This window comes from Helicoverpa armigera, chromosome 25, assembly GCF_030705265.1.
Source record: "Helicoverpa armigera isolate CAAS_96S chromosome 25, ASM3070526v1, whole genome shotgun sequence".
In the NCBI taxonomy this organism is placed as follows: Eukaryota; Metazoa; Arthropoda; class Insecta; order Lepidoptera; family Noctuidae; genus Helicoverpa; species Helicoverpa armigera.
Genome location: NC_087144.1, coordinates 7262362 through 7287541, shown reverse-complemented (window position 1 = coordinate 7287541; position 25180 = coordinate 7262362). Strand labels below are relative to the sequence as shown.

Below are 25180 nucleotides of genomic sequence, written 5' to 3'. Positions count from 1 at the left end.
GTAAACCGCACGTAGAGTTAGGAAGCCAAACTTGTTTAGATATGCCATGCCTGTTTGTAATCAATTAATTGGTGAAACAATTAAAAATAGAACCAGAAATTTTTAGATCTGTACGTGTCACATTAGTGGGAAGTTATAAGTTATTGAGTTCTGTTTAATATTAGTTATAAAGAGGAAAACTTAGTTTGTTTTGTTTGTAATGGATTAACTCAAAAACTACGTTACCGATTAAAAAAATCTTACACCATTAGAAAACTACATTATCTATCAGTAATATAAGTTATATTTTATCTCGGAACAAGCAGTAGTATCCACGTGCCGCGAGTGAAACCGCAAGAAAACGGCTAGTGTTTAATAATTTTGTAATTTTCGATATTTTTATAAACAAAATGCCTCATGGAAAACCCTTCAAAAAAATACCAGAATCAAGCATTTCTCGTACTTACATAGAAATGAGGCATTTTAAATACTACATAATAGTATATTATGAAAAGGATTATCCTACAAGTAAATGACTCAACAACGAGTGATTGCGTAGATGACGAATAATCTATTTATAATAAACTTCCACGACATCAATTTTTCCTCAACAGTAAAACAGTTTAATTCCCATGGCTATTATTTATATATTTTAATTACGGTGAACGCACACCTTACAGAAAGGACCACGGCGGAAGAATCATATTCTATAAAATGTCATTTGTGATTCTACCATACCTATTCGATTCGCCGAGTGCAAGCGTGCCAGGTTTCACACGATTAAAGAATTATAAAATTCGATTCTTTGTCCTGTCTAATCATTATTAAGTCTACTTGCCGATATTTGAAAAGGAAATTGATAAGGTCTAGCCATTGGCTCAGACTTAGTGCGGTGACGAACTAGAGTGTGCTGTGCTTGTGTTGTGTCAAAAATGTTTTTGGAGTGCAACAATGCAACGTAACAAAGGTATTTTGTTTATTTTTATTTATTGTCATTAAAACTGGAAAAACTTAAACACCTGTTGAACACTTGTCTATAAAAAGTGTGGCTGCAAAACACACCTAAGATATTTCAACGTCACAATCTGATATCTTTTAGACAAGTATTCGACAGACGTTAAAAAGTTTTTGTGGTACGACGGTAAGAGTTGTAATCTCAGGAACAACATCTGATTTGAAAAAACATTTCAGTATTAAATAGCCTACTTATTGAGAATGACTCAGATGATTTTTGTGTGCGAAGTAACTCCCACGAGTAGCTAATTATAGCTTACAGCACTACCTGCTTCCCGCGGTATCACTCGCGTCTCGTGGGAACTACTTTCCGTAACCATGTAGAACATAACCTATGCTAGTAAAGTATAAGTCAAGCTTCCCTACAGCGATTTAGTTTTCAAATCAGTTCAGTAGTTTCGATGCCTCTTAAACATATAAATACTTCTTTACTAATATAATAAAAGAAAGATATAATAAGATCATTAGCCTGTAATTTTTTATAGGTTTATGTCGCCATGGTTGGCGACCAGAAATGGAGCAAACTTATTTCAAGGGGGGTAATTTCTATATCGATTTTAAACAGGTAAAAAACCTCAAGTTCAACACTATATTTTGGCCTTTATTTATACACATACTTACAAACGATTCCACACTTTTGTGTAGTGTGAAAAAGTGTTGACTCATTCAAAAACTGGTTCGTTACTCATTGAGGTAGAAAAATAAATACCTAAGTATCCATTAAAAAGGCTAGGAGATAAAATTTGTCCAAAAACAATTATGAGCAAGTAATACCTTTTCCAAAAACACTAATAGATGAAAAATTCCTCGTGAAAATACACACAGCGGATTCACATGATGCTTTAAGATATCAATCTTTCCCATCAATTAGTAGAAGAATCCATTATAATCTAAGGGTAAGTTCAGATGAACGTGAATCTGCTAATTTTGCTTAAGCGACTTACGATTGATATCCAACTGAGATTCAATCACGACTCAATTACTTCTGAAGCTTATGTATGTGGCATTCCGATTTTTTTCTTTTAAACATAAACATTTTTATCTTTTTCAATAATGAATCATATTGTCTGCAAATAATTTAGGATTGCAATATGATTGTAAAGCAAACTACCAAGACACAACATGGCAGACCAATGGCAAACCAATGAAATGTTTTTAGAATACGATTGGTCTTAGATTAGTAAGTAGGTAGCAGACAGCTCGCTAAGATTAAAACTGCTATTGAGATTCAATTTTTATCCAATTGTTACATTATTAACTTAGCAGAATCATGTACGCAATCACATTTATTTGTAATCTGATCTTAGCCTTATTATCTCATGGAAGCTAAAAACACAAAAGATGCGTTTGTCTTTACATGATTCGTCACGATTTAACCTTCAAATATTTACCTACTCTTTTAACACGGTCAATGTTTGAACTGTCAGTTTAGAGTCAGCTGCGGAAGATTTAACTATGTGAAATCGTGATTTGCTTTAAATATATTTTAGAACAATATTCGGAAAGTGATTTTACATGTACATAGTTTTTTTGTGTGTAGTTTTTAAGGGTTTAACCGGACAGTGTGTGTGGTTATCGACAGATTATGAAATATTGTGAAAGAAATGTGTTCATAAAAAAAAGTTTCTTATTTTTAAGGATTTTTTGTCGTTTCAAGAAAAGTCTTACAAATAAATAATCAGATTGATTTCGAGAATTTGTCAACATAACCTAAATAAGTGATTGTTTTATCGCGACTTATCAGATATGTTTTATCGAATACTTTAAATAATTGGGGATTATTAATCAGAGTCTTTTTTTAATAATGTTATTTATTCTATTTACTTTTTTTTTTTTTGGTTTTGTAATTTTATTATTTAGAAATTACTATAAATAAAAATATTTAAAAAATTGCATCAAAAAACTCCTCATCGCTGCCCACCGGGAGTGTACCCAAGAGGCTGGCAGCATTGCCACGTTGGATGGCAATGCTTACTTTTTGGCCAAAATAAAAACCAGCCCTTGGGTCACCTGAAGTGTCAGCAAGTCGCTTAGCGATATCCTTATATAGGAGATGAGCACTTGGACCCCACGGCCCGAGGGTTTCAACCCCAAACGGCTCAAAGGTATAGTTACCCACCAGGGTACTATATTTGCGCCGTTTGAGGTCCTCTGCAGCCGCAGCAGCGGAACCAGCACATCGCGCCGAGCTAGGAAGGTGAGATGGTGCAAGAGTATCGACGCAGGTCGCGTCCCATACTAAAGACCTACCCATCTTCCACGGGAACAACGACATACCGTCTGGTCTCTTGCCATCGTCGCGTGCCAGACCATTGGGTTCTAATATGGCTGGAACGCCGACGGCAACAAGAGCGCGACGGATTATGTCATTGATATTCGCATGCCGTGCAAAACGGCCGGCGCTGCGGCTACATGACAAGCCGTGGTGTCCAAGGCTGCTGACAGCTTCACCACATGGGCAGCGGTGAGGAGAGCAGCACGGAGCACCCAAACGCAAGCAAACAGCAAGCCGGAAAGTGGTGTCGTCAAACAAGGTGCCTATGTTTGACGACGGAAGTGCCAGAAGCCATAAACCCGACTCCCATTCGCCCACAGCCAGAAGGCGCGCTCGCTCTGCAGAAGAAATTGACGTATTAATCAGATTATTCCGTGTAGCTCTGCAGAGCGGCTCATCCCACTGTCTCTGAGAGGATGGGTTGACGGGTAGATCAATATTCGGGCAGGTGATTTTCCAAGCCTCTACAGCCTCAGCCAGGCATGGTACCTCGCAATTGACCAGTGTGGAAGGGAGAATTTTCCTGGTCAATTTCTCAGTACCACGGACGGAGGATATAAAGGCCGGTAAACTTATACTACAAATTTTGCGGACGCCAAGCCCTCCCATGCGAATGGGAAGAGTAGCCTGAACCCAGGCTCGGTCGTCTAGGGCCACATTTAAAATTGATGATAATGTGTGTCTGATAATTTTGTCAAGTTGTTCCAAAGGTTTGTGTGCTTCCATAGAGTGGAAGCGCGCAAATAGTATGTTAATTTTGGGCCAAAACAACAATATCTAATGATTGTAATGGCTGAGTGCATGTTAATTTGGAGCAGCCTTTCCGAAATATGATTGAAATTTTGTATTTTGTCCTGAATAAAATTCGAAAATGAATTTTCATATATTGGGGAACCAAGGAGACAAAGAGAGTCCTTATCAATTAATTTAATATCCGGGCTATTGCATTGAATTTTGAAAGTGTGTCTTGTCTGTCAGTATTGTCCGGTACAAAAGTTCGCATTTGGAGTAATTTAAATTTAGACCTATTTCTTGAAATTTGTTTTGGAGAAAAGAAAAATCACCAAGTACTGTATCTACTTTGCCCCCCAAGGTTCCGTCATCAAGGTACCAAACGTTAAATTCCGAATTTAGCTGCCGAATTATTGGGTTTATGGCTAAACTGAAAATCACAGGCCCGAGTGGGTCACCCTGCTGACAGCCAACAGAAGATTCCAGAAGGTTGTCCTGATATAGTAATTTAGATGGATGTCTGTAGCATTGCCAAATAAAACTGTAAATTTGGGGTAACTCTTTTTTCGTTTCTGCCAGCAAGGTGTCCCTATTGACTGAATTAAAGGCATTCTTTATGTCAACCTTCATTATGACCTCTCCTTTGCCACAATTTAAATAGGTCGATAACGCGTGCACGGCAGCCTCGCAGCCCCCTCTTGAGCCGTAACCCAGCTGAAGGGGCTGAAATTTTTCCGAAACACCCTCACTACAAAATTTACAGCAAATCTTGGCTACCGTGCGACGGTAAGTAGTCCCTACGGCAATTGGACGAATGCCGCCATCCCTCTTGCGTAGGGCGCAGAGGTTCGCTCCATACAAGACGTCGATGACGGCCTCGTCCACCTTGCCGGCGAGCATAAGGTTGACCAGGGCTGTAAGCTCCTTCAAGAGTGACTCACCAGCTTCCCCGGCGCTTGGGCAGGTAAGGTCCTTAAGGTGTTGCGGACTCAAGCCGTCGAGGCCGCCTGCGGAACCGCTCCTGAAGGAGCCTATTGCCGTGCTCAATTGTCGACCTGTAATAATGAGGGTATGGGTGTCCGGGTCAGGGGGGTCAGGAAAAGAAAGGTCATCGGATGGGGCAGGGTGTTTGCTCTCCAAAGCGGAAAGTGTTTCTGGAGAACAAGGTGCCACCACAAGTCAGCAAGAGTCTGACACTCCCTCACCGCTACTAAACCACAGCGGGAGGGGTCATTTGATGATTTTTGACGTCGTTAAAAAAATGATAATGGCTGATAGAAGAGTATGGAGGAGACAAAAAACGTGCACCGACCTCAAATAAAATTGGAATAAGGGCAGGAGCAAGCAGATCCAACAACTCCCATCAAAATGTATAAACGAAACGTGTACCTATTTATCAAATAAGTAGCTTGGCTTTAAAATGGCAAAGTTATTTAGCTAGAACTGTATATTATTCTGTTTAAATCCTATGGGATCTCCGAGATTGTTCGCGCGAGTTACCGCAGCCCTAGTACACAAATGGCTCCAGAAGAAACATGGTTGGCCCTAGTCAGTCTTCTTCTTCTTCCTGCCCTCTTCCCAATTTTATTTGGGATCGGCGCAGTAAGTCTTTCGCTTCCATTCTTTCCTATCACTCATCATACTGACACTCACTTCCTATTACCCTTCCTATTCATGTCATCTTTCAAGCAATCCAACCATGTCTTCCTCTTCCTCTCCATGCATCTACATTCATACTTAGCACACACTTTGTTGCATGTGTATCATCCCTTTGTGGGCTTTAGTCAGTAATTCTCATAGCTGCACCCACAGCAGGAGGGATATTATAATCTGTTGATTTACCCATGTTATGTTTAGATAAAGGAACTTGTTAATATCTTATCTTTGTCGGTTACTTGTACCTATGTGTAAAGTGATTCATTCATAAGTACATCGACCCAGTTCGTCGACACGTACTTATTCTGAGAAACATAATACGTCTTATTCATGTCTTATATATTTATTTACAAGTATCCGTATCAATTTACACGTTAACTATACAACCTCGTTAGTTTCAACCGACTTCAAAAATAAGGAGGTTCTCTTCCGTCCGAACCCGTCGGTTTATATTACAAGAATAGTCTCCGCGGAACCGTGAACACATTATATCGCGAAAATATAATACATACATACGCCCTTTATTCGTTTTAAGGTACTTAAAATCTTTATTTTATACGAAAACAGTTGTAGGATTAACTAACAAAAGTAGTATTTTTTTTTTGAAAAAAAAAAACATATTTTAAAGCTATAGCAACAAATCATATAAGAAAATGACAAAATAATTAGACATACGCACACATTTCTGCCTTAGAGACCAGAACAGGGCAAAACCCACATTAGTAGGTACCTTGAACACACTGCCCGGTTAATACCCACATTTTGCAAAATGCCGGACATAATGGAATGGAAAATGGACTGTAAGAGCTGTAAAAAAGTCGCATCGGTATTTTTGGAAGGCAAGTAAAGTATGATTCATAGGAAGAGGAAGAAATTGTTAGTTATTTGTGAAGAACTAGACATCTTGACCTAGGTGTACTAATATTGTAAAGCCATGAAGCCATGGAGAACAAAATGACTAGCGGAGGTGCCATAACGGAAAATCTCCTAAGAAAGTAGCGCGCCAAAATGCAGGTGTGCGGGGGACGAGGAACGTTACTGTCTTCGCCCTTATACGCCTTCTTGGATCCGATCATTTTTTGTAATACCAAAAATCATCGACAGATGTCTTAAACCCGAACGCCTCATTAGTTCACAGTTAGTAGTTATGCCATCTCGGCTCATCTTTCCTTACTCCGTGCAGTGTCTTGAAATTAGACGGTAGCGTAAGTTACCATGATAGGCTATATGTCATAAATTCTAACACCGTTTTTTTTCGTTGACAGACATAGAACGAGGGCAGGATGAAGCCACCCATCCGTTGCTTAACCCGGCTGAGCGGGGCGATTTGCGAATCAGGATGCAGAGGCCAAAACAATTGGGACTGGTGGTTGGGCAGTAAGTCAAACCCTATAATGGCGTCCACGATTTCGGACACGGCGGCTGTTCTCATTTCAGGAGATCAGCCAGCTGCGCAGGACATATTATAGTGCACGAGCATTTGTGCAGACACAGGTGCACTCCCTTTCCCTATTCCTTCTCTCTCATAGCCCGATGGGACGGCAATCCGACACGACCGGAAAGAGATCAGGTACATTTACGTGCTCTCCGATGCACGGGTGAATCAATCACCAACTTCCAGACTGCTTTGTGAAAGTTTTAAAAAAACCACAAAGCTATTTCGGCCCGACCCGGGAATCGAACCCGTCCCCAGACCAACGAAGCAGTCAAACCCTATAATATACTAGGAGACCGCAGTACGTGCTTCGCTACGTATAAAGTCCACCATTTAGTTCAAAGAGATAGAAGCCGGTCGAACACCAGCACCTTGTTATAAAAGGTGGTTTTAAGAAGTACCCGCTTTAGTAAAAGCTTTAGTCCACTGATTTTCTTCGAGATGGTACGGTGGTACAAAACCTGGTACTTTTTAAAAACCACGTTTTATAACAAGGTGGTATAATTATCGGCACGAATCTTGACCGCTGACCTTGGTCTGCGCAGAAGTGATTTATTAGCAAAGAACCAATCCCGAGTGACGGCTATGACGCGATGCGCTGAGGGCCAATCACCGCTTTACAACGCCCCCGCGCCTCACTTCATACCACAAAAGGGACCCAATGAATTGGTGAATGCAGGTGAAGGTCAGCGCTAAAGATTCGTGCCGATGCATGATTATAATCATTGGTTAGTTACTAACTAACTAACTAACTAAACTATGAAGACTCACTTTCTGCCCGTATCCTGATAAAAATACTGTTACATTTTTACCGCGCTAGAAATACTAGATATTTCTCTAGTTTTCATTCACTGACGGTGTTTCGGCAGAAAAGCAATAATTTCTGATTTAAATTGCAAAAACTCATATAAAAATTCAACTCATATAAAGAGCAGGGTAGTAGCATTTCATAGAAGCATTAAGTCCACCAATGTAAATACCATTTATTCGTCAACTGACTCCTGCTAGCGGTGTCACCCGCATCCAGTAGCAACCTCTGAACGAACTCGGACAAAAAGTAGCCTATAGCCTTCCCCGATAAACGGGATATCTAACACCGAAAGAATTTTTAAAATCGGACCAAACAAATTCCTTAGTTTAATTTATATGTATAGTTGAGATATAGTTATAAAAATATACAGCAAAATAAACTGAGTTCTTTACGTCTTTTCAGGGGTGATCCAAGCCGCCCGCCATTAACAAAACTCCAGATGCCCGACCTGACTCCATCATCAGTCAGTTCCACGGTGGCCAGCACCCCAATCCTGGACTCTGCAGCCAACATGTCCAAACCCTGGAGAAGAGGAGATCGGCGACTGCAGAGGCTGAACACAGAACTGCTAGAAGCCATTGAGAGTCATGACCTTGAGGAGGTGGAAAAGTAAGTACTTGGGCCTGTTATGTTAAAAAAAAGCATATTTATTGATTGAAAAATGTATGTCACCGGAAAATAACAAGACTCGTAAGTTGATAAAATTTCTTGGTAGTTGATCAACCCTCGGAAAATAATAAACGGTAGTTGAAATGTACTATTTAGCGTATGTATTATAGTAACTAAGTTGATTATTTTGCCGTAAATTATCTTTTCTTGCCATTAAATCATCCGACAAAGGCGAGGTGTACGTTGATTGGTTAAAAGCTCAAGTTTATATTATTATATGTCTTAAAAAATCATAACTGTTACGTATAAAGAATGTTCAGAATACCTACAATGTTAGTATGTTAGTTTAGGCACGGTTGATTATTCAGCACATTCATTAACATATTGCTTATATAGGAAACACGAATTTTAGTCTATTGGTTATAAATGTGGAGCTTAGAAACCCGATAGTACATACCTATGTGGCTGGTAGTAATTTTTCATATTCTCCAAGTAAAGAAGCGGGAAACTATAAGGGTGCGTCTACAACTACTATACTATGTAGGTACTATACTATGAACTACTATGTACCACAGAAATTGTATATTTATGTGTGTAAAAATATATAATAAAATACCCCAAACTATTAGAGAACTTCCATTAAGATTGTTTAGAGTAAAATTGAAGCAATAGTTGGCACAAAAATGTTATTTAAGTATTTTTTAGAAAATAAGTAATTAGTTTGTAATATTCATAATTTTGTAACAAATAATAATATATCTGCCCATATGGGAGTTAATTATTGTATGCCCAAACGGGCTGATTGTTGAACTGTATATCATTATACCTAACACCTTTTTAGGGTTCCGTACCTCAAAGGAAAAAACGGAACCCTTATAGGATCACTTTGTTGTCCGTCTGTCTGTCTGTCTGTCTGTCTGTCTGTCTGTCTGTCTGTCTGTCAAGACCCTTTATCTCAAGAACGCGTGGACATATCAAGCTGAAATTCACATGAAATACTTAGGTCTGTTGTCTCTTTAAGCTGTGAAAATATCAAACTTCTAAGCCAAGCCAATCAAAAGATACAGCCGATTATGTCGATATTTTCAACAAATTTTCGACACTCGCAAAGGAATCAAAACCTACAGGATACTTCCCGTAAACTCAGAGTCTTGAAATTTGGCATGAAGCATTGTCATATAATGCAAATATAGGAAAAATTCCGAAAATCTCATTTTTTTAGTTATATAACATAAAAAAAAATATTTTAATAAAATGAAACTTACTCCCTATTTCTCACGAACGAATAAAGGTATCAAATTGAAATTTATACCAAATACTTAGGTCTATTGTACCTTTAGGCAGTGAAAAAATCTAACTTCTAAGTTAACGCGATCAAAAGATACAGCAGTTATACCGACACCTTAGACGAATTTCCGTCACACGCTAGGGAATCAAAACCTACAAGGTACTTCCCGTGAACTCAGAATCTTAAAATTCGGCAAGAAGCAACGTTATATAGTACAGATAAAGGAAAAATTGCGAAAATGATAAATATGAAGTTACATAAAATATTAAAATATTATTTTTGCTTACATGACATAAAATATTTTTTTAATAATTATAAACTTACTACCTACCCTTTTTCACATGAACGCGTAGATATAATAAAGTTGAAATTCATATCAAACACTTCTTAAATATAATTGCCTCTAAACTGTGAAAAATTATGAATCATTCAAAGGTCATTGGGCACCTTAGTATGGAAACCATACCCACGGCGGATACGAACGAAATATAGCACAGTATAATGATAAAGGCTCTGATTTACTATGGCAGTAGTCGCATCAATGTGAACCATGGGAATCTAGAGAAAATCAGGTGTAAACATCAAATATTTTCCTCATTTCAATGGGGAATTTAAACGACCAAGTTTGACGGATTTGAGAAATCATGTCTTTGTAGTGAAAGAGTATACTCGCCGTTTATTTCCATTGTCATTAGGTCAGGATCTGATGATGGAAATCCTGAGAAATGTTGAAAGTCTTCGCCAATACAAATAAAATAAGCCCAAACATGTGGTAGTTGCAACATACCGTTCAGGAGTTCCCTCGACTCTCTGTAGTCTCCATAATCAAATCAGCTCCAAACCTTCACTGTTTACCGGTACCCTCAAAACTACACTCGCATGTCTGGTTTTGACTCGATGCGTGCCTACAATATCAAGAGTTGACCTCGATTTCTCAGGGTTTCCAGATCCTCATCTGATCCTGGTCATCCGAATTGGCATCTTCCTTCTTTATGAAAAGTTTTTAACAATAAAAACTAGCATTGCAACCTGTACAATCCTCTGAAACTGATTGTGTTTTATATTTTTCAAACGATCCTGGACGTTCGTCTCCATGGAATTTTAATAAAATATTTAAATTCAAAGAAACGTCATACCATTCTCCACAATTTAAAACTACTTTGATTCATGTCCGCCACTTTTTACAAAGCGGGTCAGATATGCCCAATGGCCTTTATTTAAGACATAATTAGTTATTTTCAATTAGATTTCTGAATGATGACTATAAAATGTTGTATATAAATAACTTTAATAAAATAACTTTTACAAGGTACTGGCCTACTATTTTAATTATATTATAAAATAAAAAATATTAACTAGGTATTTTGACTCTCACGAAATTACCATAACTATGATTGTTCTAAACTGAACGGTTGGCGCGAGACTCACTTTTTATCTATACAGGAATTGTACGGAACCCTCGGTGCGCGAGTAGGTACGACTCGCACTTGGCCGGTTTATTTTTTAACGACGTCAAAAATCATCAAATGACCCCTCCCGCTGTGAGTTAGCAGCGGTGAGGGAGTGTCAGACTCTTACTGACTAAAACCGTCGTGTTCCGTCGTAGGCCTTTCTATGTGCCAGGGCCGCGGTATCTCTTTCGAACAACCCGCAGATACCTAACACCTGTAACCAACACAATCAAAACAATAAAGATTACATTACATTACACGGTGCAAGAACTTTGCTCATTTGCCCCGGTTACATGCATTTTAAAAACATGACGTGCTAATCCAGCGACTTGCGCATATACCAAAGCAAAGTACCCACCCGCGTGCTCTTGTCACTTGCGCATGTTAACTTGCTCCTGCTACATGCACCGTGTAGACGCACCCTAAATATTGCTTAATTTCTTCAAGTAATGGTTAGTCTGTCACCTTGTCATCTACTCGAAATAATTGTGTTTAAACGTTGGGGACAGTAATGCAGTACAGTATAATTGGTCACAACACATGGTCGCATTTACGTCCAACATGTTGGGATCCAACATTTGAACAACATACCTACAACAAACTTCCAATAAATTAATGGCGTTCAAGTCTGATTTCATATGTCTGAGGTCAGCCAGCTGCGCAGGACATATTATAGTGCACAAGCATTTGGGTAGACACAGGGGCATTCCCTATTTCTTCACTCTCATATCCCGATGGGACGGCAATCCGATACCACCGGAGAGAGATCACAAGCAGGACCGACATTAACGTGGTTTTCGGTGCACGAGTGTATCAACAGTGTATTTACACCATGTCGCCGTTCGTCGTTTTTCGTCCAATATGCTGGGAACCAACATTTGGCCAAATACCTAACTAATTTCCAATATTGGTGCGATTATTGCAAGTAGGGCGAAAAAAGAACAATTAAAATAATCGTTAGTGATTTTCACTAGACAGTACTTTGATACTTTCAACGAAAATATACCTACGTACTAAAAATTGATAAAATAGATCGTCGATCCATGTAGAACTTACATAATACAACTACTACTATCTTCGTCTTGAACACCAGTGCCGACAAATACAATTCTGAAAGCCGCATGAAAAACAGCCAAACGTGACATAATCGGTTAAAAACGTAAAAGCTGACACCTTTCTGATTCTTCGTCACAAATTCCAGGTTGCTCAACGCCGGTGCAAGTCCGAACGCAACATGTCGTCTGGGCCACGTCTCCGCCTGCCACACTGCTGCCCTCATAGGGGGAGATACCTTGAGCCTGCTCATCAAGTTCGGAGCCGAGAAGCTGAGGATAGACAAGCTTGGCAGAACTCCCCTCCATTTGGCGGCCTGGGCTGGCAATGCGAGACAAGTTGCTGTGTTGTTGGACTTTCCTGAAGGTAAACCTAGGTCTTCCGGGGCCGACCACATCTGCGGTGGCCATCCTGCGGTATCCACTGAGCAACAACATTGGCCCACCTGTCTGGATGCATTCGGCTGACGTGCCCAGCCCAGTCCCATTTTAATTTTTCTGTTTCTTGGCCCACATCGTGGCGTGACGATCTGGACGCCTACAACCCTGACTGGTGGGAGCACTCTAAGGATCGAGAGGTGTGGAGACAAAATGGGGAGGCCTTTGCCCAGCAGTGGGACAATAAGGGCTAAGAAAAAAAAACCTAGATCTTCGTTCTTCTTCTTCTTTCGTGTCGATGACATGTCTTATAGTGAGACTTACACTTTGTCAGCCCAATATGCCACAGCGAGAGCACGGCTGGATCATTAGGTTAGGATCTGGGAGATCAAACTAGATAGAAAAGATAGGGTATGGAGCAGGGTTTCTCAATGTGGAGTCCACGGAACCCTAAGGAGTCTTACATTTGTATCAGGGGTCCACAGCAGGTCAGTCTGTAGAGTGTAAACATATTTTTAAAAATGTGTAGTAAACTTGACGAAACGTATTGTAGTTGTTGGATGCGAAGCTACGAAGGTATTTTTTCATCTCCCTAAAATACTTTAGACGGGGGTCCGTGGTATTTGTAGATTGTGAAAGTGGTCCACGGATGCAAAAAGTTTGAGAAACTCTGTTAAAGACCCAAAATAATAGTCAGAATGTATGTATATTCGATAGAGATTAGACGATTACAGCAAGACTGTTTCATCTTTATCCTCTTTAGCACGGTGATGGCCATCAATCTTTTCGTGAAAATAAAACCAACAAAATTGGTTATAAATAATATTTATAATGCTAATAACCTAGATAAACAGGCATTAATACATTTAAACAATAACAAGACAATATTTCACTGATTTAAAGTTACATTAACATTAGATTTTGACGACACTTACGTGTGTCATATGACCAAATTTTATTTGAAGTAATGAATGGAAGTTTCTGGGAAAGTTTAATGTCTTCTCATGACCACTATGAGGTGGAACTCTTCATCAGGAGCGACAACGGCCTCAGTTTTTCTGGAGACCAGCCGTAAGACTACCAGTTCATCAGTTACATCCTGAAAGAGAATTCAGTCCAAACCGATAAGAAAGCCGTAGACAATAATAATTCCTACTACATCAACTTGCCAGAACTTGCTAGATTTAAAGGTGACCCTCAGATTATGGCAGAAAACAAACTAGATTCATGTATGTGCTAACGAAATTACTTACTACCTTCCGTCAATCTATCGACTGTATGACTTGACTTTCTTGGAATGTAGGTACGTTACTGAAATGACCTTCCTCTGTCCGGTATATCAGGCACCTACCGAGCCAGCCAAGACCCTTTTAGAGCCCTTGATGGTCCAGGAACCCATGTTCTTTTTGGAGCCCTTTCGTATCCCAGGAATTAATGTCCTTTCTGGCCCCTTCCATTTTCCAAGAGTAAAATAACTCTTTCGAACAATCCCGTAGCCTCGGCAGGATAACCCTAAAGAGTCCAAAGCCGATGTTTACTTACAATTTCCTTGAGAGCATTCGATGCGTGGTGGGATAGGTTTCTCATATGGTTGGAGTAAGTGGCAGCTGTCAAGCTATCCAGGGTTGTAGTTTCAGGAAAACCTGAGAACAATTAATTTTAATAAAGCTTTTATGGTGAGAAAGTCTTAAAAGTTCCACTTGCTTCCTCTATATGATTATTGAAAAACAATGTCCGTTGTTGAAGTGCGTTTATTCCATACAATGTAAAGTATATACATACAGACCCTGAATCAATTTAAGTAGTTCACACAGGAATCGACTCCACATAATGCAGTGCAGTAACTGATGCAATCACAATGCCCATCTATGGCATATCACTAAGTACATAGTATAAAAAAACGTTTTCTTTGTCCCTATATCCCTAAGTAAATGTATGTTTAAATCTTTAAAACTACGCAACGGATTTCGATGCTGTTTTTTTTTAATAGATAGAGTGATTGAAGAGGAAGGTTTATGTTTTAGGTGGAGCATTGCACCCATGCGAAGCCGTGGCAGGTCGCTATTATAATATAAAACAATATAATTGCTATTACTCATAGATACCTTCGCAGTTAACTATTATAGTTCCAACAACATTTCCATTTTCATTGATTCGCAGCATGGTATTGGTAGCTCCTGTACCCTGAGAATAACATACACATTGAACGTTACTGAACATACCAAGACTGACTTACCAAGGGGGATTTGGGTTGCTCGAGTAACTGGATTGAAGGGATCAGATAGACAGTCGCTCCTTGTGAAACACTGGTACTCAGCTGCATCCGGTTAGACTGGAAGCCGACCCCAACATAGTTGGGAAAAGGCTCAGAAGTTGATGATGACATTAAAATTACACAGCTACAATACTAATAAAGCTAATAGAAAAAATACCATAAAATTATGAGCTATCTCCATGGTTGCTGTATATTGATTTCCTTAAATTGATCTCTTTAATAACAGCTATAAAATTGTAATAAGGCGTCAACTCTCGGTGACAAAATATATTCAACAAAAAATCGCAACTGACAAAGTGACAGCAGATAGTTTTTAAGAAGTATCGTTTGGTGGCCAGGATTATTACTTTGAGGTTTAATTTCTTACAAATACTGATGTGCTCATAAAACATACCTAAGCGTATTTTATTCAGGATTATTCATATCTTTTATTTGCGTTCCAAATTTTTTTAACAAGGTGTTAAAGTTGGTTTATAGCTAAGGACAATATTGTGAATCCTGTTAGGGCACAGCGACATTGGGCATATAATGCCAGTACATAATAAAAATAATTATATTTATCTTATTCTAAACCAATATGACAGCAGTTATAAACATTATAATACTGATCAGTCAATAGGTGAAAAAGTGATCTTCTCAATATATTTTTTTCTTAACCTTTATTGTCCCACTGCTGTCCCAAGGCCTCCCCATCTCGTCTCCACACCTCTCGATCCTTAGAGTCCTATCCCGTCTGCGGTGGCCATCCTGTGTTATCCACTGATTGGCAATATTGTCCCACCTGTCTGGATGCATTCGGCTGACGTGCCCAGCCTTCTCAATATTACTTGGTGATTTTCAATTTATCTTCCAGATATTCAGGAGAGAGTTGGCACGGAGAGCATGTCTTCAGAAACGGAGGAGGATGTCAGAAAACTATGTCCTCTCATCAAGGAGCTGACGAATGTCCGCTGTGATCTTGGCGAGGTCGCCATGACCCTGCCTAAACCTTGGAAGGACAATATTGACCATGAATGCCGTGATATCGTTGGAAGTGTAAGTCAAAAGACCTTTTTAAGTCCCTCATGAAAACATTTCAAAAGACCTTTTTAAATAGTCCCTTGTGAAAGGAGTTCGTAAAGGCGTTTCTTGCCCATTCTTCTCCGTAGGAAGCTACTTTTGGAAAGGGCAATTGGAATCGAACTGTTTTATATTTTTTGACGTTCATAAGTGCTTGTAAAGGCCTAAATGAAATAAAATGATTTGACTTTGACATAAAGTATAGTTCTCGCCAAACTTAATGACGGTTTGCAACTAAATTCCGAGTACAACTTACTATGGTGGTACTTGGACCTCCGCCATAAATCTGATAACTTAATATGATTTCTGCATAGCAACTCGCGAAAAATTTCAATTCGCCAAAAAATGTTGGCAAAACTTTTCATTGTAATAAGTTTGAGAAAGGAAATAAACCGTGCCTATCTAATATTTTTAAGCAAGCTCTATTACTATCAAGTTTTATCAAAATCCTTCCAGCCACGTGAATTAGTAACAAACACACATTCACAAACCTTTTTAATATTACTCGTGGAGTGATACATAGAGATATATGCTCTATTAGGAATACCAATTGAAAATTTTTGGTCACATACCTAGTTAGTTAAAGTAAGTGACATAATGGACGGTCATACCTATTGCTAAGAGCGATCTCTTCCACACAACCTTATACATAAGTGATAACGTTCTACCCAGATGCCGCTATTCCAACCTGGTTGGACTCCACTGCACGTGGCGACCTCGTGCGCTCGGAAGCATTGTACCAGGTTACTGCTGGCTGCTGGAGCGGATCCTAACATCACAGATGTTGAGGGCCGAACGCCACTAGATGTCGCTGGCTACGCTTATTATTACGACCAAGATGTTAATGAGAAACAGTAAGTATTATCATCATTAGTTAGTGACATAGTGCATAGTGAAGTGATACTAACATAGTTTTAAGTTTTTTATATACTAACATCATCATCCTCCGAGCCTTTTCCCAATCATGTTGGGGTCGGCTTCCAATCTAACCGGATTCAGCTGAGTACAACAATATACTAACTGCCTCGTTGGTCTAGCTGTCGCAAGTGCGGCTGCTGAGCACGAGGTCTCGGGTTCGATTCCCGAGTCGGGCCGAAATCGCTTTGTGGGTTTTAGAAGACTTTCACAAAGCAGCCCGGAGCCTGGAAGTTGGTGATTGATACACCCGTGCATCGGAGAGCACGTAAATGTCGGTCCTGCGCCTGATCTCTCTCCGGTCGTGTCGGATTGCCGTCCCATCGGATTATGAGAGTGAAGGAATAGGGAGTGCACCTGCGTCTGCGCAAATGCTTGTGCACTATAATATGTCCTGCGCAATTGGCTGATCTCCTTAAATGAGAACAGCCGCCGTAGCCGATAATCGGCTAGGAGGACATCATCATCATACTAACAATTTTGTATAATATAATATGTATGTTAGTCATTAAGGTATATATCTATGGGCCAATGCAGCCTGAAAATGAAGGTATTTGATTTGATTTGATTAGTTGCTTTTTTATGGGAAATCATCAAATGACTCCTCCCGCTGTGGTTTAGCAGCGTGAGGGAGTTTCAGACTTCTACTGACTAAAAACCGCCGTGTTCCGTCGTGGGCCTTTTATGTACCAGGGCCGCGGTAACTCTTTCGAACAATCCTGCAAACCCATCATTAGGGTCTCAATTCTGCTAATTTTACTATCAGTCAAATAAGGCTGGACCAATTCTGATAAAGCTCCTCCTATCCGGGTACTGGAAGACTTTCTTTCGGGAATCCGCAAGTTGGCTAAACCATATTTTTAGAGCGAAACTTAAAAACAAAGTTATATAGTGTAAGCGTGTAATAAGTATAAGTGTATATATTAAAAGACGTATGCTACTCTTGGGAAATACCTCATTATGTATATTTGCAGTATGTACTTATATGTATTGTTTTAGCTACGAGAATTATGATTATAATTTCTAAGATGGGATAAATATATTAAATATTCTTATTTTTCGGGGAAAAAGGATGTTGCAATTTTAATAGCGGGGAAGAGAATTCCCGCGTGTATTAACATCATAATGGTAATTGTAACGTAATGGATGTTTCAAATATGTAATATATTTAAGGTATGAGAATATTAAACACATTTCAAGCGTCAGACTGCTAAACATTAGAACATCTTTGGCAGTCGTTATGGGTGGTCAGAAGCAAGTAAGTCTGACAACCAAGGTAACTGGGTTGAGAAGGTAGGCAGTCGCTCCTTGTAAAACACTGATACCCAGCTGCATCCGGTTAGACTGGAAACCGACCACAATTTTTTTTGATCATCAATCAATCATCAAATGATCCCCTCCCGCTGTGGGTTAGCAGCGGTGAGGGAGTGTCAGACTCTTACGGCCAAAAAACCGTCGTGTTCCGTCGTAGGCCTTTTATGTAGCACCTCTCATCCCGGCCGCCGCGCTGGACCAGGTAGACACCATGGGCGCCGGGTGTCGCGAGATGACTCCCGGCCACCGTAGGCGTGGGTCTGTGGGCGGTGAGTTCGGGTGGCTCATCGTCCCTCTGTCTTCCTAGACGACAGACCCGTGTCGACGGCGCGCGTTGTTCCACGCGCTCCTCAAAGACGTCAGCAACCCAGCGGGGCCAGCAGGGCAAGGCCTGCCGGGCTGCGGGTTGTTCGAAAGATACCGCGGCCCTGGTACATAAAGGCCTATGACGGAACACGACGATTTTAGTCAGTAAAAGTCTGACACTCCCTCACCGCTGCTAACCCACAGCGGGAGGGGTCATTTGATGATTTTACGTCGATAAAAAAAAAAAAAAGGCCTTTTATGTACCAGAGCCGCGGTAACTCTTTCGAACAATCCCGCAACCCCGGCAGACCTTGGCCCTGCTGGGCCCCACTGGGGTTGCTGACATCTCTTTGAGGAGCGCGTGGAAAAACGCGCGCCGACATGGGTCCGTTGTCTAAACCGACAACAACTTAGTTGGGAAAAGACTATGCAGATATTATAACTATAGATCTCAGAAATAACCACCTCCATTCATTATTTCCAGCCTGGTCGAAGTAATAAAGATGCTTCTGCGAGCTGGTGGTCATTTCAACACTATGAAGAACAGTCAGCTGGATAACCTGGATACACCACTCCACACTGCTGTGGAAATCGAGAGCTTGGATGCCATTCAGGAACTCCTCGACGCTGGAGCAGCTGTCACCTGCTTGAATAGGGCAGGACTTACTCCTCTTCATGTGTGCGTCAAGAAAAACCTTGAAGAACATTTGCAGGTACATATATTAGGACTATACTATACTCATGAAATATAGATATATCGGGTGTGTCATACCTAATCACATTAAATACTATCACATATACTGTATGATATTCTATGGCGAATTGTAAAAAAGTTACCTAATCCATTCAGTGGTTCAGCCACAAGAGTCATTTTGCGTTTTCATAATTTACATCGAATGTTTTGACCAGTTGACAGTTGTCAGTTTTCAAAACAGAATTTCAGTTGTTTGTAATGACTGACTCTGATATGGTGTTCTAATTCTCAGATATCGCAGTTTTATAAAATAATATAATAGCAAAATAATGATCGAGTGCAGCCCGCACAATGTGCAAAGCCTAGGCTTGCTGAACCGATTTAGGAACTTCTTTCACTGTTGGAAAGCTACACTCTTCCCGTGTAGACTATACAACATGTAACTTAATTAACGCACATCCTGAAATTAGTTTGTTCAGAATCGTTTACTGAATCGATTTTATAATTTTTAATATAGGTAATTTTTTATCCCAAAAATAATTAAAACTACGGAAATTATTGTCATACTAACCCTATACAGTCAAAACAAATTCAAATAGACCGTAACTCAAAGTAATAAGACTTCGTGTGTTGTCGGCTTTTTCCGTAATTTCGTTATGTTGTGTCGAGTCGAGCGGCGCGCGGCGCTATTTTTGCGTGCGTAGTAATATGACCAAAAAGTTCTCCAAGAATTGATATAACTAATTTAGTAAATAACAATGCATATACATGTTAAATTAAAGATTCAGTGTATGTATTATTATTATAACATAATATTCTAATTGGGGTGTTTGAGGGTGTGCGTTAATTACGTTACATGTTGTATATTTTATCCCAGTACGGGCAGTAGTTCCCACGTTTTGCGCGGGTGAAACCGCGGTATGTTTTTATATACTTGTAAATAACTCTGTACATATTATATTTGTTATAAAGTTGAGTCATTGTGTAAAAGAATAATTTGACATTAAGAGTCGTTAAAGAGTTTTTGAAACTTGATGTAAACGCAATAAAAGAATATATAAATTGGTCTTATTCAAGTACTAGAACAAAATAATGAGACAGAATAAAAATAATGAATTACTGGAGGAGTCTCAAGTATTGTTGTTTGAAACTAAAGAAATTACAAACTCTTTTGATTGAGATGCTTTCAATATTATGTTTTAGAGTAATAGTATATCTTTGCTTTTCTTGATATAATTGCTTCTTTTCTATGTAACTATTTTATTCGGTTTCATCCAAAGGATATAAATATACTATACGTTGTATTTGTGAAGCCCGAAATTCAGTTCTGCTGTATTCAAGTTCTGATAATTACCTAAATTATAGTTTCACTTATACCTATGATAGAAACAAAAAAAACTACAATTATTTTTTTTTATTTTACAGCTTTTAGCTAACTACGACTACATGAACGCGAATCCTCTGTTAGCAATAGTAGATGTCAAGGACAAGGAAGGTCATTCAGTTCTGCAAGCTGCCGTTGAAGCTGCCTGGGTCCCTGGTGTGTGCATCGCCTTGGAAGCTGGTGCTGATGTCACTTCTAAGGTACATATACATGTTATAGACCATATGTGACAGTCCACGGTAAAAGGTACCTTATGGGTGTTGGCACTTACGACGTTATGTTTCTGTAGTCTAAGCAAACTTGTACAATTTGTATTTCTAAATGACTTAAGCGCCAAAGTCGATAAGGTACATTTTGTCATGAAATAACACATATAGAGTACTAGCTCCCAGCGGCTTTGCCCTCGTAGTTTAACCCCTGTTAAACGGCCGGGATAAAAAGTAGCCTATGTGTTAATCCAGGGTATCACCAATCTACATACCAAATTTCAACCAAATCGGTCTAGCCGTTTTTGCGTGAAAGAATACCAAACATAGAACCATACATTCTCACCAACTATTTAATTTATAATATTAGCAGGATTATAATATTAGTAGGAAGTAGGACCTGCCCGCGGTACGCGCTTCGCTACGTATAAAGTCCACCATTTTGTTACAAAAAATGTGATAAATAAACAACTGATAATAATAATCTCGATCGATTTTGTGCAAACTTCACATAAACCGTCTACTAAATAGTCTGAATAAGGCCTAAACATTTGGTTTGGGTAGGTGAACCCGTTCTTGAGTTATAAAACAACAAATAGAGGCATTCATTTTCAGATCTTTATTACAAAAAGTTAAACCGCCCTTTTAGACTTGTTCAAAACAAAGTATTGAAGATTTAATCAATAACCAACAAGTATCAAACGTTTATTTAAATTCTTATTTTAAACACAATATTAATGACATTCCTATGATTTCGCAGGCCAATGATGGAGAAACTCCCATTCATTCAGCAGCAGCATTAGGAAACTTGGATGTCCTTAATGAAATCCTCAGCATAGCCAAACAGAGAGATGCCTTAGACTATCAGAACGAAGAAGGAGAAACCGCTCTATTCAAAGCCATCATTCACGGTCACTTAAACTGTGTCAAACAAATTCTCAACGAAGGAGCCAATATGAAAATAACTCTTCCAGGAGACGTGAATATATTACATGTAGCTGCTGACTATGGACATCTAGAAGTACTGAGAATCCTTCTAGAGTTTAATGAAACCGTGACCAATGCTTTAATCAACTCACTGACAGCTGCCGATCGAAGAGGCTTTGGTCCTATACATTTTGCAGTATATAACAACCACGGTGCCTGTGTCGAATTATTATTATCAAAAATGGCCGACATTAGATTAAGAACAACATGCAGCCCTCACAAATCTTCAACACCATTGCATTTGGCTGCCGTCAAAAATCACGTAGACATAGTGAAGATTTTGCTCAAATTCGATAAAACTACTGTTCATGAAGTAAATAGCATGGGCTGGTTTCCATTACATACTGCCAGTCACCATGGATGCAGGGATGTCATTACTCTCTTGTTGCGAGAAGGAGCAGACTTGTCAGGATACACCGATGGACCGAAGAAATATAGAAGAACTGCTATAGACATGATTATTAACAATCTGTCGAAGCCCACAGAGTTTATGGAAGATGTATTTGATTCGTACATTTCAAGTAATGGTCAAGATTTGCAGGATCATACCTGTCAAGTTACTGTGGATTATGGAATTTTGATGCCAACTGTTTGTGAGATGGAACAAATGAAAGTTATAGAAGCTCTCCTAAAAACTGGGAACAGATATGGACAGAGAAAATTACTCGTCCATCCGTTAGTGGAAAGTTTCCTATTCTTAAAATGGAAGGCTTTGTTGCCATTTTTCTATACAATCATAGGTTTATACGCAATATTCTTGTCTTCTTTGACAACTTTCATCGTGTCAGTATTTTTCTTCAGAGATACGAAGGAAGAGACGCCGGCGTGGCTTGATCCGGCGGTATGGAGTTACGTAGTTTATGCTACTATCGCTTTGATACTTATACAGGTTTGTTATTTGTATTCTATTATAACATTATGTACCCTACTTGATATTCTATATGTTAGTTGTGTACCCATTCCATTTTAAGTATAAAGCTGCGTCTACGCTAGGAGAGCCGAGCACGAGCGGAGCACGAGCCAAACACAATTCGTCTAGTGTGGACCACCTTACAAGCCTCTAGCAAGAGCGCTGCGAGCATGTCGTTCATGCTCGGCTGCGTTCCGCCTGTTGTCGGTTTTTGACGAAACAAAGGGATTTGCTAACAGTGATCGTTGTAGGTTCGCTGTAGGTCCACACTTGACGCGGACGATAAGCCGAGAACGGCACCGCTTGTGCTTCGCTCGTGCTCGGTTCGTCTAGCGTAGACCCGCCTTAACAACTGATATTGCACAAACGGTATGAAATGATGATGATGTTAGCTGTCCAATTGCCAATACCCGCATTTAATGACATAGCTGTCCCTCCATCTCAAGGTTTCCCATAGATTTCTTTACTAGAGGTCTTTTTCAGGAACTCCTGTACATGAACGTGAAAAGCAGTAGATACTTCTTACAATTAGAAACCTGGGTCAAGTTTGGATCACTTGGCTTCGCAGTCATTCTTCCTTACACCGTGGTGGTGGTGAACCTCAATGATGATGAGTGGCCAAGACATGTGGCTACCGTGGCCTTGCTTCTGTCCTGGCTGGAGATGATGTTCTTGCTGTCCAGGTTTCCCAACTGGGGGTACTATGTCCTGATGTTTGGGAAAGTCGCTTCTAACGTTGTGAAGGTGAGTTTTTTTACTCGTTTATTTGATTCAAAATTTGGGTACTTTTAAGATAAATAAACTGTTATAAGACTGTAATGAGTTCTTGGATTAATAGTGCAAGGTCAATTTTTTAATTTGTCTGCTCTTCACTTATTATTGATTGAGATTGTCTTAAATTTGGCCAATTTGATCGTATAGTAAGATATAACATTTTACTAGATATTACGAATTTCCGAATTTCGTATTAGATAATACATATCACATACATACATACATAGTACATTCTCACTTGATTAATTTCCACTCTCTCTATTCCGATCTCTTATTAGCAAAGTTCTTCAATATTAACAGTGTCTTTTTATTTTCAGATTCTCCTAACATTCATGTTCCTCGTGATAGGCTTTTCCCTCAGCTTCATGATACAGTTCCGTTCACAAATGCCCTTCGACGGTCCCTGGGCTGCTCTTGTGAAGACCATCGTCATGATGACGTCAGAGTTCGACTACGTCTCTTTATTTGATGAAGAGCATTCCAAAGAACTGGCCACATCCCTCATCATAGTCAGAATTATCTTCCTCATCTTTCTCATCCTAGCAGCTATAGTACTCATGAATCTTCTAGTCGGTGTAGCGGTTAATGACATCAATGATTTAGAAGTCCTAGGCAACATAAGAAGGTTGGTGAAACAAGTGGAATTTTTGGGGACATTAGACACTTTGGTTTATAACAGAATATTCAATGCGATATTACCTAAAAGGTTGAACACTAGTTTGAAGAATAAACGCAATGTCCTTAGCGTAATGACCCTGAGGCCTGGGAAGCCAAGGTGGAGACACTCTAGAGCTCTTCCCTCAAGGATAAAAGACGCAATTTTCACGAAAGCGCAGATGCAACAGAAACAAATTGAAGACGAAATGGGTCTCCAAGCTTTCAAAACTAAATTAAACGATATGCATGAAGCTATCATGAAAATAAATAAAGAGAAGGAAGAAAAACACGAGCCTGAAGGACCGAAAGTGCCAGAAATTGATTTGCCTAAGTCCAAGACTAAGTATGATGAAGTTGCAGCTCAGTTGCATGAAATAGATGATGCTGTGATAGAAATAAAGCAACAGAATAAATGTTATGAAGAGGAATCGAAGACTGCTATAGAAGAGTTGAATGTTAAGATAGATCAGGTTGCAGTGGAATTAGAAATGATAAAGCAGTTTTTGGCGAGATTAGAACGTAAGCTTGGCAGATGAGAATAAAGTTTATAATAGAAATTTGTTTCATTTTACTTTGGTCTGACGACCACACACTATGTCAATGTTCAGAAGAATCACTCATACCTACCGTCCTTAATACTAATAATGCTAGCTGTACCGACCTTTCCCATCAGTACATCATTCCTTAATCGTTATTCCAACTTTTAATAAAGTTACCTCGAGGAAGTTTTAAAGAATAAGTTCAGAAAACACAGGTATTCCATCAACGGCTGCTGTTAATCCGAGAGACCTGATACAGAGTGACATACGGGACCATATTGTGTGTACACTTATGTCTTTAAAGGTCCCACTGCGAGGCTACGGCCTCTTCTCATACAGAAGAGTTCAAACACGCATACAGCATGACTGATTTTGGCGGAATTTTTGTTCAGAAGATGTCAGATTGACCATGGAGTTTCTTTTCTTTTTTTTACATCAGCTTTTGAAGTTACATAAGATCCCGTAATAAGGCTATATAAA

At 39.4% G+C, this 25180-nt stretch overlaps 2 protein-coding genes across 3 annotated transcripts; one reads left to right on the top strand and one right to left on the bottom strand.

Moving 5' to 3' along the window:
- Positions 1–788: 788 nt before the first annotated feature.
- On the top strand, positions 789–24718 carry LOC110379474 (transient receptor potential channel pyrexia). Of its 2 annotated transcripts, none has more exons than XM_021339154.3 (11): positions 789–946; positions 6922–7033; positions 8305–8511; positions 12452–12669; positions 15809–15990; positions 16687–16868; positions 19034–19262; positions 20669–20827; positions 21594–22709; positions 23214–23474; positions 23822–24718. In XM_021339154.3, exons 1-11 carry the CDS (start codon positions 931–933, stop codon positions 24695–24697), a joined length of 3558 nt encoding a protein of 1185 aa, XP_021194829.3. In that variant the 5' UTR covers positions 789–930; the 3' UTR covers positions 24698–24718. The 2 variants fall into 2 exon arrangements, with proteins under 2 accessions (XP_021194829.3, XP_021194828.3); XM_021339153.3 differs by lacking the exon at positions 789–946 and adding an exon at positions 6360–6495.
- On the bottom strand, positions 13490–15260 carry LOC110379478 (dynein light chain roadblock-type 2). Its single transcript, XM_021339158.3, has 4 exons — positions 15113–15260; positions 14786–14864; positions 14223–14323; positions 13490–13779 (listed from the first exon to the last, which is right to left on the bottom strand). Exons 1-4 carry the CDS (start codon positions 15134–15136, stop codon positions 13672–13674), a joined length of 312 nt encoding a protein of 103 aa, XP_021194833.1. The 5' UTR covers positions 15137–15260; the 3' UTR covers positions 13490–13671.
- Positions 24719–25180: the final 462 nt, after the last annotated feature.

Coding starts and splice junctions, on each gene's coding strand:
- LOC110379474 (XM_021339153.3), top strand. CDS start 6,426: ATGCCGGACATAATGGAATGGAAAATGGACTGTAAGAGCTGTAAAAAA. Junction 6,496..6,921: donor CGCATCGGTATTTTTGGAAG/GCAAGTAAAGTA, acceptor TTTCGTTGACAG/ACATAGAACGAGGGCAGGAT. Junction 12,670..15,808: donor GTTGTTGGACTTTCCTGAAG/GTAAACCTAGGT, acceptor TTTATCTTCCAG/ATATTCAGGAGAGAGTTGGC.
- LOC110379478 (XM_021339158.3), bottom strand. CDS start 15,136: ATGGAGATAGCTCATAATTTTATG. Junction 14,324..14,785: donor TATAATAGTTAACTGCGAAG/GTATCTATGAGT, acceptor AATTGTTCTCAG/GTTTTCCTGAAACTACAACC. Junction 13,780..14,222: donor CGAATGCTCTCAAGGAAATT/GTAAGTAAACAT, acceptor ATTCTCTTTCAG/GATGTAACTGATGAACTGGT.